Below are 15,371 nucleotides of genomic sequence, written 5' to 3' on the forward strand. Positions count from 1 at the left end.
CGCTTGAGTGGGCGGGGGCGTGGACCCATCTATGGGCAAGTGGAAAAAGGAGGGTACAGGTTCTAAATCCATGGTCCCGTTCGGACACCGCGGGATCGATCGCCACCGACACAGTATTCCACAGGCGAAAGCAGGAGGGCGGTGGACGCAATGGGAGTGGCCGCGTGTGGGCAGTTAAGATACTCCCGCCGGTAAAACGCCACGAACAACAAAGCTTGGCTGGCGCATATTAGATATGGTGGCAGTACAAGGACTAGGAGGCGCTGACATCCACAACAAACTGTCGTCGGTTGTGACCTATCACGACACCAGGCAGCCACCTAGGTTGCTGGCCGTAGAATGCACCCAGACTGCAGCCCCACGAGGAAAACGAAGAGACCGTGACCATTCGGGGCATGGTCATCAGGATGTAAATATTCGAGGAAGTCCTGCGGCTGGCACCCATGCAATCGCTCAAACTGCTCCAATCATCCGGCATTGCCCGACATGTGGGTAAAACGTTTGACAGCGCGCCGTCGCATGTTGGAGTATTGAAAGTTCTCACGGACAACTCCACCTGTAAGTTAGAAGCCGGACGAAGCAGTGATACCGTTGTGGATGTACAAAATCCTCAAACCCCCACGACACACCAACTGTTATTGGAGACGAGAGTTCAGTGAAAGTACTCGAAAGCGTGTGAACTTCTGCAGTCGACTTTGTGGAAGACAATTCAATATCCTGTGGAAAATTGGACAACACATCCACAACCAACAACCACATGATTCCCAAAACCTGTCCCATGAAATCATTGGGCGTCGTGTTACAGTGGTTTATTCATTTATTTATAATATAATTAAATAAATAAGTAATGTTCCAAGGCTGCTCCAGGACTCAACAAGGTGAAAGAGACGTGGTAGATTAGCCTGATTCTGTATACAGGCGGCGAAAGACCGCGACATGTTCGGTATCGTGATCAATTGCCGTCCAGAGTGTTCATACCAGACGTACCCCAGTGCTATGCACGTGGCAGCTGGAGTATGAGGGTACGCAACGCCGGAGAGACGCCAACTCGACAACTTTTCTCCTCTGCGGCAAGACGTCCTAGACCACACGGAGGCAGTCAAGCAGGAGAAAAAACCTGTGCTACTGAAGAACACGAGTCAACCAACATGGACTGCTGAAATGATTTTCCGAAAAAGCGTGTCCCACTGGCATCAACGATAATGTATCAGAATTAGAATACTGAGGGGTGGACCGGAAATGAATGACTTAACAACAATTATTGAGAAAGAGCACCCACTTCCGTAGTAAATGGGCAGTCCTATCTGGTGGTTTGGAACAAAGGCTGAATGAGTAAACCAGCAGCTTGTGGTCAACGATGAGTATCAGCTTCACTACAAAAGAAAACATGAATCTTTTTAATGCTGCAAATTATGGCCAGTACCTCTTTTTCCACCTGTGAATAAGTTAAGCTGAAATGGCTCTGAGCACTGTGGGACTTAACTTCTGAGGTCATTAGTCCCCTAGAACTTAGAACTACTTAAACCTAACTAACCTAAGAACGTCACACACATCCATGCCCGAGGCAGGATTCGAACCTGCGACCGTAGCGGTCGCGCAGTTCCAGACTGTAGCGCCTAGAACCACTCGGTCACCACGGACGGCCAATAAATTAAGCCACTGAAAGCTTCTTTGGAGCTTTACAAATGGGCTGCTTGGTCCTACTTACGTTACGATGCGACAGGACGGTCTGTATGCCACACTGGGTTGCCTCGGCGGTCAGGGTTAACGGTATACCCGGCATAAAGGAAGACAGACAGGGAGTGGAGCACAAACAAAGTTTTAGTGACTGAAAAGATCTTTGCTACAATTCATGGTGAAACATTCAGCTCTCCTTTATATCGCACCATTCGCCACTAGTTTCGGTCAAATGACCATTGTCAGGCTAAGCTGGCATAAACATCAGGAAATTTTCACCATAATTTGAACAAAAGCAAACTGCTCTTTTGAGTCCATCACAGTACTTAATAGAGTTTCTAATGCTAACCCTAAATACTAATCAATAATTAACAACAAATCACAAAATCGTTTGCCCTTCGTGATGAGAACTTCCTGAATATGGCCGCAGATGACTGACAAAAAGTCACCTTTAGTATGGTGAAGAAGGCACTACTCCGGAGTTATAATGGATGGCATTGTTTCAGGGTCGTTGCGGCCTCCTTTTACAACAGAGCCATCGTAGTCTTACTGTTGCTCTTCTATAGCCATATTCCTGAAACAACCTTACAGTGCATGAAAGCGGGGGAGCATCTGAAATTACTCGAAAGAAATGTGTATGCACTGCACTGTGCTTTGTACAATAACTGACATAGGGTTTCCGCCTTTCCTGTTACGAAGTGACGAACTCCAGTAGTTTACGGCTGGCTTTGTAATCGCGAACTGTCTTTATACTTCCCTTTGTGATGGGAATTATCTCACATTTATCCAAATTTAAGTAATCTAGAAACCATCTGAAAAATAATGCTGTTTTCCATTTCTTTACAGTTACGACACGGTGATATGGTCGAAATGGCTCTGAGCACTATGGGACTTAACTTCTGAAGTCATTCAGTCCCCAAGAACTTAGAACTACTTAAACCTAACTAACCTAAGGACATCACAAACATCCATGCCCGAGGCAGGATTCGAACCCGCGAACGTAGCGATCGCGCGGTTCCCAACTGTAGTGCCTAGAACTGCTCGGCCACGCCGGCCGGCCGATACGGTGATATCTTTCTGCGGGTAACTGCTTCACCTAGCGAACAGTCTGACTGCTGCTAATCCTTGATGATTCACTATTACATTATCTGTCCTTTTAAGAGCACAAATCTTACGTTACTTTTCTTCTTTTACGAAGTTTGCTGTCCAGTATCAGCTAAGAAGTGTAGTCACATAGTTCGTTTCATCGTGTCAAAGAAAATATACTAACGTAATTAATTACTGGTACGTTTCTGCAACTGCGGTACATGTGGAAGTACCCGCACCAAAGCGCCATAGAGGAGGAAACGATATGGTGCAGCTTGCAGCCCATTGATTAACTGCACTATCCGACTGTAATTGTTTGCTACATTAAAGGGAACAACGCTCAATCACTCCTTGGTAAATTGGTGGTGGTTTAAGTCAGCAGCACACTGTCTTATAATTTTCAATATTTAAGCAATAATTTCTATCAGTTATTAGCAATTGTTATTCGTGCCAAATCACGTGCAGTTTTTTCAATGCACGCCACTCAGCATGCATAATTGCGGATTTCATGCGACTTACACACGTGGTGCTCTGTATACAGAAATTACCTTAATTTAGAAGCTAGTACGTAAATCAGTTGACGAATTTTATCCCTGAAGTTCACACTGGTGTTATCTGAGAACCAAGACTTGTTGTTTTATTGTTTTTGGGGTGAAGGTTTGCTTGAGAAGAGGCAAACAGCTTGATACTAACGTACTTTTTCAATACGATCTGCATCAAGTAAGGGTATACTCTTGGCTTCTAGTGTTTTAATCCTCATTCGCTGTTTCGGTTTTACTCCGTTTTGATCATTGTCAGTGTGCCACATCAGTGTTTTGTTTAGTGCTGTTCTACTGCGCGTCAAGAGGTGTGATTTTAATTGTGTGCTGGCCTTGTGCTTAGTGCTACTGTCAGTGATTGTTATGTGCTAGGCCATCCGTCGATACTTTTATGCTCCGGTAATACTGCGCCTTGTGTTCTCTTAATTGTACCAGTGTGTGGTTTTTTGTGTGCGCTACTTTTTTACTGTTTTTATCTCCATTTTACAGTCGCCCCTTTTTTTGTCTATTGTCTTCCATGATGTTCCTCCTTTTTTATATCTATGTACACCATGTTTTCTCCTTTATGTTGTTTTTAAATGTCTTCTATTGTTTGTTCTGTCTTTCGGCTGAAGAGCAGTGCATATGCTGCTGCCAGCCCGTCCCGATGGGGAATTGAAATACAATAAAGGAAAAAAAAAATCGGTTTTACTTGAACATTTTGTAACCAATATGTAATTTCTCGGCGTCACAGTCACCTTCTAAAGAAGAAAATTTTGTAGTTACCGAAACTTAGGTCAAGGGCTCAAATAAACCCGTGTCACGCAAATAGCTGGTTGAATTTATCATCCTTTGGAAGACTGTCAGGTGAGGCAGTGATTAGGTGGCATAGGGTCCTCCAGTGTTTGAAACAAGTCTAAGTGATGAAGAACGAAGTGGCAGTATGAAGAACCGGCAACAGTAATAGCTGTGAAGGCCCTGTTGCTGTACTAGCGCCGTGTCGGAAACGAGACGACTGTAAATAACATGAAAATCAGTCATGGATCATCTCTAGGCTGCTCGTACTGCATTCTGAAACTGACGAATGTCGCTGAAAGTGCTCACGCACAGCATCTCCTTCTGCGCAGGACACAGTTAAACATGCTGCTTCTTTGGGCTGTCAAATTTTGCCTCGATCACCGTGTTTTCCTGCCATGGGACCCAGCGACTTCTTCCTCTCACCTCAGCAGACGGAACCATTCAGTCAGCATCGTATCCACAATGGTGACGAGATTATTGGCGAGGCGCAACTTTAACATTCAAATTGCAGGTTTCCACAACCGAGGCCTCTGCCAAGCTGGCCATCGTTGGGAAAAAAAAAACGTGTCGCATTGAACGAATACGCAGAGAAGGACGGAAACCATCATAAAATTTCAAGGCTCTGCTACTTTTACTGTAGGTGATAACTGAAAACATATGACTGCCCGTATTAATTTCTTTTGAAACACAGTCATATACACTACTGGCCATTGAAATTGCTACACCACGAAGATGGAGTGCTACAGACGCGAAACTTAACCGACAGGAAGAAGGTGCTGTGATATACAAATGATTAGCTTTTCAGAGCATTCACACAAGGTTGGCGCCGGTGGCGACACCTACAACGTGCTGACATGAGGAAAGTTTCCAACCGATTTCTCATACACAAACAGCAGTTGACCGGCGTTGCCTGGAGAAACGTTGTTGTGATGCCTCGTGTAAGGAGGAGAAATGCGTACCATCACGTTTCCGACTTTGATAAAGGTCAGATTGTAGCCTATCGCGATTGTGGTTTATCGTATTGAGACATTGCTGCGCGCGTTGATGGAGATCCAATGACTGTTAGCAGAATATGGAATCGGTGGGTTCAGGAGGGTAATACGGAACGCCGTGCTGGATCCTAACGGCCTCATATCACTAGCAGTCGAGATACAGGCATCATATCTGCATGGCTTTAACGGATCGTGCAGCCACGTCTCGATCCCTGAGTCAACAGATGGGGACAACAGCCATCTGCACGAACAGATCGACGACGTTTGCAGCAGCATGGACTATCAGCTCGGCGACCATGGCTGCGGTTACCCTTGACGCTGCATCACAGACAGGAGCGCCTGTGATGGTGTACTCAACGACGAACCTGGGTGCACGAATGGCAAAACGTCATTTTTTCGGATGAACCTAGGTTCTGTTTACAGCATCATGATGGTCGCATCCGTGTTTGGCGACATCGCGGTGAACGCACGTTGGAAGCGTGTATTCGTCATCGCCATATTGGCGTATCACCCGGCGTGATGGTATGGGGTGCCATTGGTTACACGTCTCGGTCCCCTCTTGTTCGCATTGACGGCACTTTAAACAGTGGACGTTACATTTCAGATGTGTTACGACCCGTGGCTTTACCCTTCATTCGATCCCTGCGAATCCCTACATTTACGCAGGATAATACTCGACTGCATGTTGCAGGTCCTGTTCGGACCTTTCTGGATACAGAAAATTTTCGACTGGTGCCCTGGCCAGCACATTCTCCAGGTATCTCACCAATTGAAAGCGTCTGGTCAATGCTGGCAGAGCAACTGGCTCGTCATAATACGCCAGGCACTACTCTTGATGAACTGTGGTATCGTGTTGAAGCTACCTGTACACGCCATCCAAGCTCTTTTTGACTCAATGCCCAGGCGTATCCAGGCCGTCATTACGGCCAGAGGTGGTTGTTCTGGGTACTGATTTCTCAGGATCTATGCACCCAAATTGCGTGAAAATGTAATCACATGTCAGTTCTAGTATAATATATTTGTCCAATGAATAACCGTTTATCATGTGCATTTCTTCTTGGTGTAGCAATTTTAATGGCCAGTAGTGTATTACAAGAGGGCTAGGAGACGCCCCGCTAAATGTCGTCGACACGCACCGTTATACGCCTAGTTGTCTGCGTCCAAGAACTAGCCGGCAGAAGGCCGGAGGCCACTTTCACAAGGCGCTGACCGTCGGCCTCAGCGTATATAAACGCGCAGAAGCTGGTTCCAGGTATGCACTGGCTAACAGCGGCAGCAGTAGTAGCATTGGCATAACAGACGCGCAGCACCACCAGCAAACATGAAGCTCCTGGTGAGTTCAACTAGCACAGGCTCACTACGTCTTACCAAAGGCGGAGCGCAACATCTCTCAACTTCTTACTGCTAGCGTTGAGACTTTATAAATGTATTTGTATCATTTTATGTTGAATTTACTCTCGCAGCCAGTGAGCACATTATTACAGACACTATTATACGCATACGATATCAGTAGACTGTTGGTCATTACCGATATAACTTAAAATATATCTGGAAATAAGCCGGGGCTTTATGCACTTCTTCCGCTCTCTAGATAAAAATTACTGGGAGAATAAAAGGAAAGTTAAATGAAGCGTCTATAGCCTGATTATTAAATTGTGATGAGGAGAGAGTTGACTGTGATCCACTGGAAGGATTAATACAAGCTTTCAAAAGAAGCAATTCAGAGATATTATGAAAAAATGTAAATCAAAATATGCGAACGACGATTTGGACTCCCATGAATGTAGTTTAAATCCCTTAATCATTACACAAAAATGGTATCAGAGCTTAAATGTAGACAGGTTCATGGAGATGCAATTGTAATTTGTTTAGTGCTTCAGCTGGTATCAGAGCTCTGCGTGTAGATAGGCTCTTTGGAGCTGGTGTTGGACAGTATTTTATCGCGGAGATAGATATACAAGAAAACTATGCAGTTAAAAATGCTCGACATGCGACATTCTGTTTCCCCGCATCGTTTCATTCTATGCTGAGTGGTGTACGCAACCCCAGCTACGAACAGGTCTAGGGGGAGATTATCAAAAGAAAGTTGTTGTACATCTGTAGCGTGATGGGTTACAACGCTAGGCTATAATAGGCGCAGTTCCAGCTTTCTTGTGTGAAAGAGGTACTTGGTCACAAACGGGCAGAATATTGTTAAATCGGTGTTACCTGTTATAAATGACGCTCTTAAGCAAAATTAGAGACCTTTTCTGTGACTTACCTTCTTGATACGTAACAACAAATATTGCATATTTCTTTCAGCCCCACTGGCGCTCTTATTATTAGTAAACATGTGACTAGGGCCTCTCGTCGGGTAGACAGTTTGCCCGGGGCAAGTCCTTCGATTTGACGCCACTTCGGCGACTTGTGCGTCGATGTGAATGAAATGATTAGGACAACACAACACACAGTCCCTGAAAGACCCAGTCGGGAATCGAACCCGGGCCATAAGAATTGACATTCTGTCGCCCTGACCACTCAGCTACGGGGTTCTGTGTGGAACCTTTCAGGAGGATTTTGTGAGTGGGTAAAAGTTGATTCCGATTTTTTTTTAGAAAGAAAGGAAGAACTTGGATTTTCCCGGTAGACACGGTGGTTAGCAATGTGACAGAAAGTTTTGCGGTATGTTTAAGTTACACCACTTTATAACCCACAGGAATAGTTCTCTAGTTATGAAAGTTGTGGCTCTTACTGCAAGATATTTTCAGGATTCTGCATCAATTAGGTGTCATTCTGTATGTCTGTCAACACCCTTTCTTCTCAGGAACTGGAAAACGTAGCAATTTGAAATTTGTGTCAATTACTAAGGTGAACTGTCCCTTGGTGGTGTGAAAAATTTAAACTTCTAAGCCAATGCAATCAAAAGGTGCGGCCACTTATGTCACATAATATGATACTCGCAAACTATTGAACTGTTTGTATACGCAATTACCTTCGTAGAGGGCCCCCAGGGTGCGAGATCCTCGCACTTGTTTTGTTCAGAAAGCATTATCATGATGTATAATATCCGTTTTGGAATTAATTTACAGGGCCCATGTATTTGCTCCCTTCTAGTGTACAAGGGCTATGAAGTGGTACTCGGATTAGATAATCCTAGGACACTGATTTGCCGTCGTTCACGGTATATGAAAATGTAGAATTTCGAATATTAAGAGAAATGGTCGTCATAAAACGGGAATTTGGCAGCGCTCTAATCACGCATACGCCAGTATCTACGAACTGCAATACCATAAAGGACCAGTGACCGTTAGTGTTGTTGGAATGAGCGAGAGATCGATTCCTTGTCTAGCCACAACGGCCTTTATTTGCTGACTTTTATCTGTTCGGTGCTCTCTCTGGCTTCTTAATCGTTATACTGGATTTGCAGCAGTCTGTGAACCAAACACGCGTAAACACTTAGTAAGTACAAAGAAATACGTGTACAGTCATTTATATTAGTACAATTTTAAGACACTTTTGAACTTAAGTATTCGATCTGTCATCTCCCTCTCCAGTTTCTACCCCATGTATATTCAAAATATACATAAATGACCTTGTGGATGACATCGGAAGTTAACTGAGGATTTTTGCGGATGACGCTGTGATATATCGAGAGGTTGTAACAATGGAAAATTGTACTGAAATACAGGAGAATCTGCAGCGAATTGACGCATGGTGCAAGGAATGGCGATTGAATCTCAATGTAGACAAGTGTAATGTGCTGCGAATACATAGAAAGAAAGATCCCTTATCCTTTAGCTACAATATAGCACGTCAGCAACTGGAAGCAGTTAATTTCAGAAGTTATCTGGGAGTACGCATTAGGAGTGATTTAAAATGGAACGATCGTATAAAGTTGATGGTCGGTAAAGCAGATGCCAGACTGAGATTCATTGGAAGAATCCTGAGGAAATGCAATCCGAAAACAAAGGAAGTAGGTTACAGTACGCTTGTTCGCCCACTGCTTGAATACTGCTCTGCAGTGTGGGATCTGTACCAGATAGGGTTGATAGAAGAGATAGAGAAGATCCAATGGAGAGCAGCGCGCTTCGTTAGAGGATCATTTAGTAATCGCGAAAGCGTCACGGAGATGATAGATAAACTCCAGTGGAAGACTCTGCAGGAGAGACGCTCAGAAGCTAGGTACGGGCTTTTGTTGAAGTTTCGAGAACATACCTTCACTGAGGAGTCAAGTAGTATATTGTTCCCTCCTACGTATATCTCGCGAGACCATGAGGATAAAATCAGAGAGGTTAGAGCCCACACAGAGGCTTACCGACAATCCTTCTTTCCACGAATAATACGAGACTGGAATAGAAGGGAGAACCCTCAGAGGTACTCAAGGTACCCTCCGCATCACACCCTCAGGTAGCTTGCGGAGTATGGATGTAGATGTAGATATGTTGCTGCCTATCATGCATAATATGCTGGCCCATTGTTCAGTGCTTGTTCTGATCTGCCTACAGATCGTCCTGAGTGCCTTGGTGGCAGTGGCTCTGGCCACGCCCGGCTACCTGGGGGCGGGCGCCTACCTGGGGGCGGGCGCCTACCTGGGGGCGGCAGGCGTCGCCCCCGTCATCGGCTCGGCTCCGGGCCTCGTCGCCCCACAGCCGCCGGCCCCCGTGGTGGTGGGCGGCCTGGCAGCCTACGGCCCCGCTAACATCGTGCTAGGACCGGAGGGCGTGCCCCTGGACACGCCTGCGGTGGCCGCCGCCAGAGTGCAGCACCTGTCCGCGCGTCTCGCCGTGCAATCTCGCGGGTCGGGTAGCGCAGCCGCCGCCGCCGCCGCTGCCGCCGCCGCCGCCGGCGCCTACGCCGTGCCCGCAGCCGTCGCCGCCCCCGCCGTCGCCGCCGTCGCCCCCGCCGCCTACGGCGTTCCTGGACTCGCAGGCCTCGCTGCCGCCAAGGCTCTCTACCACGGCTGAAACATCTGCGAGCCGATGTTGAAACGTGCCCTGTAAAGCAGCTTGTGTACACAATTCGGCGTAGCTACTGCAGATGTACACAGTCTTTGTATATTACTAGAGGACGCCAGAGGACGAATAAATTATGATTAATAGCTATGTTTCTGTTGTTTTTTGCCTTCCGTTGTCCTACTATTATAGCATGTACTCTCCAATATACTTGTAAAGCTTATCCCAGATATATTAGTCACAAGACTTATGTTGAATGTCCTAACAACTCTACAAGAGAAAATAATCACATTTAGAAAAAGAAGAGGAATATCGGTTAAACGGCGGTAAAATATGCCGACCCATAATATTGGGAACAGTTTGGACAAGCACTAGCCAGTAGCCGGCCGGGGTGGCCGAGCGGTTCTGGGCGCTACAGTCTGGAACCGTGCGAATCCTGCCTCGGATTTGGATGTGTGTGATGTCCTTAGGTTAGTTAGGTTTAAGTACTTCTAAGTTCTAGGGGACTGATGACCTCAGAAGTTAAGTCCCATAGTGCTCAGAGTCATTTGAACCATTTTGAACTAGCCAGTAAGACAATTCGCTCAACTAATCTTATAGATGAACAGTACAGATAAATGATATAGAACAAGATATAGCAAGAAGGCGAATGCTACAAATCTTTTGGTATACAGACGGACAGACAGACAATTCGGAAATGAAATATTGTACTGCGAACAGTTTACGCGTACAAGAGACGACAGAGACTACGATGGGCTGAAAAAAAAGAAAAAAAAAACAAAAACAAAGGCAACCTATGTCTATAGACAGCGTCAACAATGAACTATTAAGGAACGTGACTTTCTGTATAATACTACTAAGTCTGTTCAATATGCTAGCAAGGAAGGCTCATAGCAAGAGCATACAAAAAAGTACAACTTATATCGCCTTTCATTGAGGGAGAAAGAAGAACACGCCAGAATTATAGGAAGACTGACTTACTTATTCAGCATACTGTTTCCCTGAGCAGCAGATTAAAAGTAATGTAAGTATATACTAAGTGAGGAACTATAACAAATGCAGTATTTCTGATGAAACAGGTAACTGAAGAACATGCAAAATTTAATTCGGAGAGTCAATAAGCATTTTTTTATTAGGAAAAGCCTTCGATAAAATTAATGGAGAACAACTGTGGTACCTAATGAAGAAAAAGTTTAGCTTCGAGCGATGAAGTAGTGAAAGTAACAGATTATCACATAGGTAAAAAGGCAAGGCCTGGTAAATACTCCTGGATAAAAGAGGAGAAACTACATTTAGCTGACGAAAGGAGAAAATATAAAATTATAGCAAATCAAGCAAGCGAAGGGGAATATAGGCGTCTAAAAATATAAGATTGACAGAAATGGGAGAATCGCTAAGCAGGAATGGCTAGAGGACAAAGCAAAGCGGTACAAGTATGCTTAAATAGGGGACAAATATATAGCATTTTGTCAAAAACTGACATTCTGAAATCGTGGCTAAGTACAAAATACACGTCGATTTTTGTAAGAAAAAGAACAGCAACCAGCCGCTCTTTATAATGCCATTTATTTATTCAAATGGCTGTTCACGTCTAGACACACACTGGTTGATGTCAACGTAAGTTTTCGCTTTTTTATTCCGCCTTGTCGCGGAGGTTCCTTGGGGTGATGGTGCCTTAAAGCTAAATCGATGTTAAAAACGACCTACTTAGACGTAACTATTCCTAATAACGATTGAACATAACGTAAAGAAATCTTTAAAGTTCAGTTATTATACATATAGTTTATTTATGGGAATTCTCCCGTCATTCTGTTGCAGTTTTATTGGTTTCTGTTCACTAAATGCTGAAGATTATTTCAAGCACTTATTTGATATACATATATTCACATAATGTAAAGCACAATACACGACCAACAAGTTTTTGTCACATGGGAAAATGAGTACAAAAATGGCTATTGCACAAAACTGAAAGAGTCAAAGAATTTCTCTCTCGGAGACATCTCAACAAGTATCTGATGTTGCAGTAGAGCAACTTACAAACTACGAAAGTTTAATTGCATGCAATTTATTTTCAATAAACATTAATTACAAATAAAGTAAATAAATGGAAAAGCCAATCTGTTAGACAAAGTTACTTACGTAATATTACTTAAATACTGTGGCACACACTCGTAACATAATAAATGATCAGAAATAAGCGTATGTATAAATATTTCGACAGTGGACAGTTCTGTGTCACATGGTCGCTACTTGAAAGTTTAAACTAATTTAACTATTGTAATAATGCGTGAGTAAGCAGGCTGTTATATTTTAGTATAGGGTTTCAGTCTTCTTATTTTTACCGTCAAGGCGAGTAGTGTTTATTCATGTTTCAAATTGGGAAAAAGATGATTGAAATTTTGTAGAAAGATTGCATTTGATAGCTCAAACTGTTCATTAAGGATTTGTAACGCCACCTTTCTCAGAATGATGCAAGATCGGGATGTAGTCTTCAGTGCATTTTACTGCACGTCTGTCGAGAGTTGTGTGCATTTCATACGTAGGTTCTGATATTTTATTCGAAGGACCACTTATAAGGACATTTTCCTGTTGCTTTTCGTAGCCATACATTTACAGAGACAACAATAACCGTACATAACTGTTAAGTTTGACCCCTTTCAGAACTCTTTCATGATGTTTGCATAGCAGATAATATTATGTCCTCTGTCTTTTTTTTTTTTTTTTTTCATCAGCTTACCTGCACGATCACGGGAAACTTATTCTAAGCCTGTTTCATCAAGAAAATTAAGAGTAAATTCCACAGTGCAAATTTGTGAGTTCATTTTAGTGAAGCAGAAGAGTTATGAGAGGACAGTGCGAATACGAAGAGATAAAATTGGATGCCTGTGGTGAGCAGCTGGGTAAGTGACACCATGCATGGAGTCACGGTTCTGAATCCGCGTAGCCAGGCAGGTGACCGCGATAGCAAACGAGCGACGACTGTTCATAAGGCATCCTGTTAATTCCCGTAACAATCCAATAAAAATATTGTACATGACATATGAAATTTTTACACTGATTTTCGAAGTTTCTGGAAGAGTGACGAATGAAAATCCAGGCATCAGAGATAAAATAGAAAAGAAAATGCCTCACGAACTAGTCCATAAGCACAGTCGCTTGTCGTTCACAGTTTCCCAGACACCAGTGTGATTAGCTACAGAGTATTTCACTTTATTTCAAACAGTAATTTGCCACCGTTCAATATTCTACATTATTTATAAAGAGAAACATGATGAGATGCAATGTATGGATTTCAATTTTACCTGGCGTGCTGCTTTTCGTATACGCTGTAAGACAAAAAACGTAGAGCCACGAAGGAATTACCAGAATGGGACGGGAACCTGTAGACGTGATCTACATGTACACGCAAACAAATAATTACAATCTCAGAAAAATTGGATGATTTTTTAAAGAAAAAAGCTTGATAAACTCAGCATATCAATAACGCGTTGGTCCTCACCGGACCCCCATACAGACAGTTATTTGCCTTGGCAATGATTGACAGAATTATTTTATGTCCTTCTGAGTGATATCGTACCACATTCTGTCAAATATGTGAGCGTTAGATCGTCAGAATCCGAGCTGCTTGGAGGCTCCTTCCCAGAATGCTCCAAAACGTTCTCAGATGGGGAGAGATTCGACGATCTTGCTGGCCATGGAAGGGTTTTGCAAGCACGAACAGGTAGTTGAAAGTCATGCAGTGTGCGGGCACGCATTATCTTGCTAAATTGTAGCCCCAGAATGGCTTTCCATGAAGGGCAACAAAGCGGGGAGTAGAATATGATTGTCGCACCGCTGTGCTGTAGCGATGCTGCGGATGACAACCAAAGAGGTCCTGATTTGAAAAGAAATGGCACTCCAGACTATCACTCCTGGTTGTCGGGCCGTACGCCAGCCGACACGTTGATATCCCACCGCTGTCCAGGGGGTCTCCAGAAACATTTTCGCTGGTCATTGGGTCACAGTTTGGACCGTGTCTTATCACAGAAGACAATTATACCTCAGTCAACGAGATTACAGGCCGAATAAATGTCTGGAGACCCCCCCAGACGGCTATTGAATATCAACCGGATTGCCGCCTGCAATATGGTGCGACACTCAGTGCCATTTCCTTTCAGAGCAGGACCTCTTTGGTCGTCATGAGCGGCACCTTTCTATCACAGCGGTAGGTCGACCATATTCTAGGCCCTGTTTTGTTGCCCTTCATGGCAAGCTATTCTAGGCTTGCATTTCAGCAAGATAATGTCCGCCCGCACACTGCGAGAGTTTGTACTGTTCATGCTTGTCAAACACTACCTTGGCCAGCAAAGTCACCGGATGTCTCACCGGATGTCTACCCAGTGGAGAAAATTTGAAGCTTTATGGGCAATGCCCTCCAGGAAACTTGGATTTTGACGATATAACACACATATTTGAAAGAACGTGTACGATATCACTCAAGAGGGCGTCCGCCTCCGGTAGCTGAGTGGGCAGCGCGACGGAATGTCAATCCTAAGGACTCGGGTTCGATTCCTGGCTTGGTCGGAGATTTTCTCCGCTCAGGGACTGGGTGTTGTGTTGTCATAATCATCATTATTTCACCCCATCGGCGCGCAAGTTGCCGAAGTGGTGTCAACTCGAAAGACTTACACCCGGCGAACGGTCTACCCGAAGAAAGGCTCTAGTCACAAGACATTTACGTTTTACTCAAGAGGACTTCCAACAACTCTGTCAATCACTGCCAAGGCAAATAATTGCTCGTATAGGGGACAGAGGCGGACCAACGCGTTATGGATTTGCACAGTTTGTCAAGCTTGAGTGAATCATTCAATTCCTGTGAAATTGTTATCATATGTTTGTGTATACACGTGCACCACATCTACCTATTCTGTCCAATTCGAATAATTCCTTGATGGGGCGTCGTAATCTTTATCTTAGAGTGTACATGTGGAGTTAAGTTTTACGTAAGACTTTCTCATTTGTCCACTTTATTCTCGTCTCACAGTTTCCAAATGATGATCTAGTCGTAAACACGACGAGTTGTGTGAAATACTTAAATAAAAGTGATCTTGTATCAATGACTTTTGAAAGGAACGAATGGGAGTGTTCTGCGGCAATCGCGCCGTGGCTGTTTGTGTAATGTGGTAACTTCCTGATGTATGGATACATTACTTGTATTGAGGATGTTGTATAATGAGTTTCACTTTAAAAGGCTTTATAACTATATTCTTTTCGAAGGGACGTGCAGAGCATTCTTCCCTCATTTAAAGGTGGCTTAACTTCATCTGTACATATTAGTTTCATAAATATCAACCATTGATTTCAACGTACGACACATTCTACTTATTTTT

General features: G+C 43.9%; 1 protein-coding gene across 1 annotated transcript; it reads left to right on the plus strand.

The window, feature by feature from the left end:
* The first annotated feature begins 6,334 nt into the window (after positions 1 to 6,334).
* Positions 6,335 to 10,152, plus strand: LOC124790065 (elastin-like). Its single transcript, XM_047257629.1, has 2 exons — positions 6,335 to 6,404; positions 9,556 to 10,152. Exons 1-2 carry the CDS (start codon positions 6,393 to 6,395, stop codon positions 10,012 to 10,014), a joined length of 471 nt encoding a protein of 156 aa, XP_047113585.1. The 5' UTR covers positions 6,335 to 6,392; the 3' UTR covers positions 10,015 to 10,152.
* Positions 10,153 to 15,371: the final 5,219 nt, after the last annotated feature.

Source organism: Schistocerca piceifrons, chromosome 3 (genome assembly GCF_021461385.2).
Source record: "Schistocerca piceifrons isolate TAMUIC-IGC-003096 chromosome 3, iqSchPice1.1, whole genome shotgun sequence".
Lineage (NCBI taxonomy): Eukaryota > Metazoa > Arthropoda > Insecta > Orthoptera > Acrididae > Schistocerca > Schistocerca piceifrons.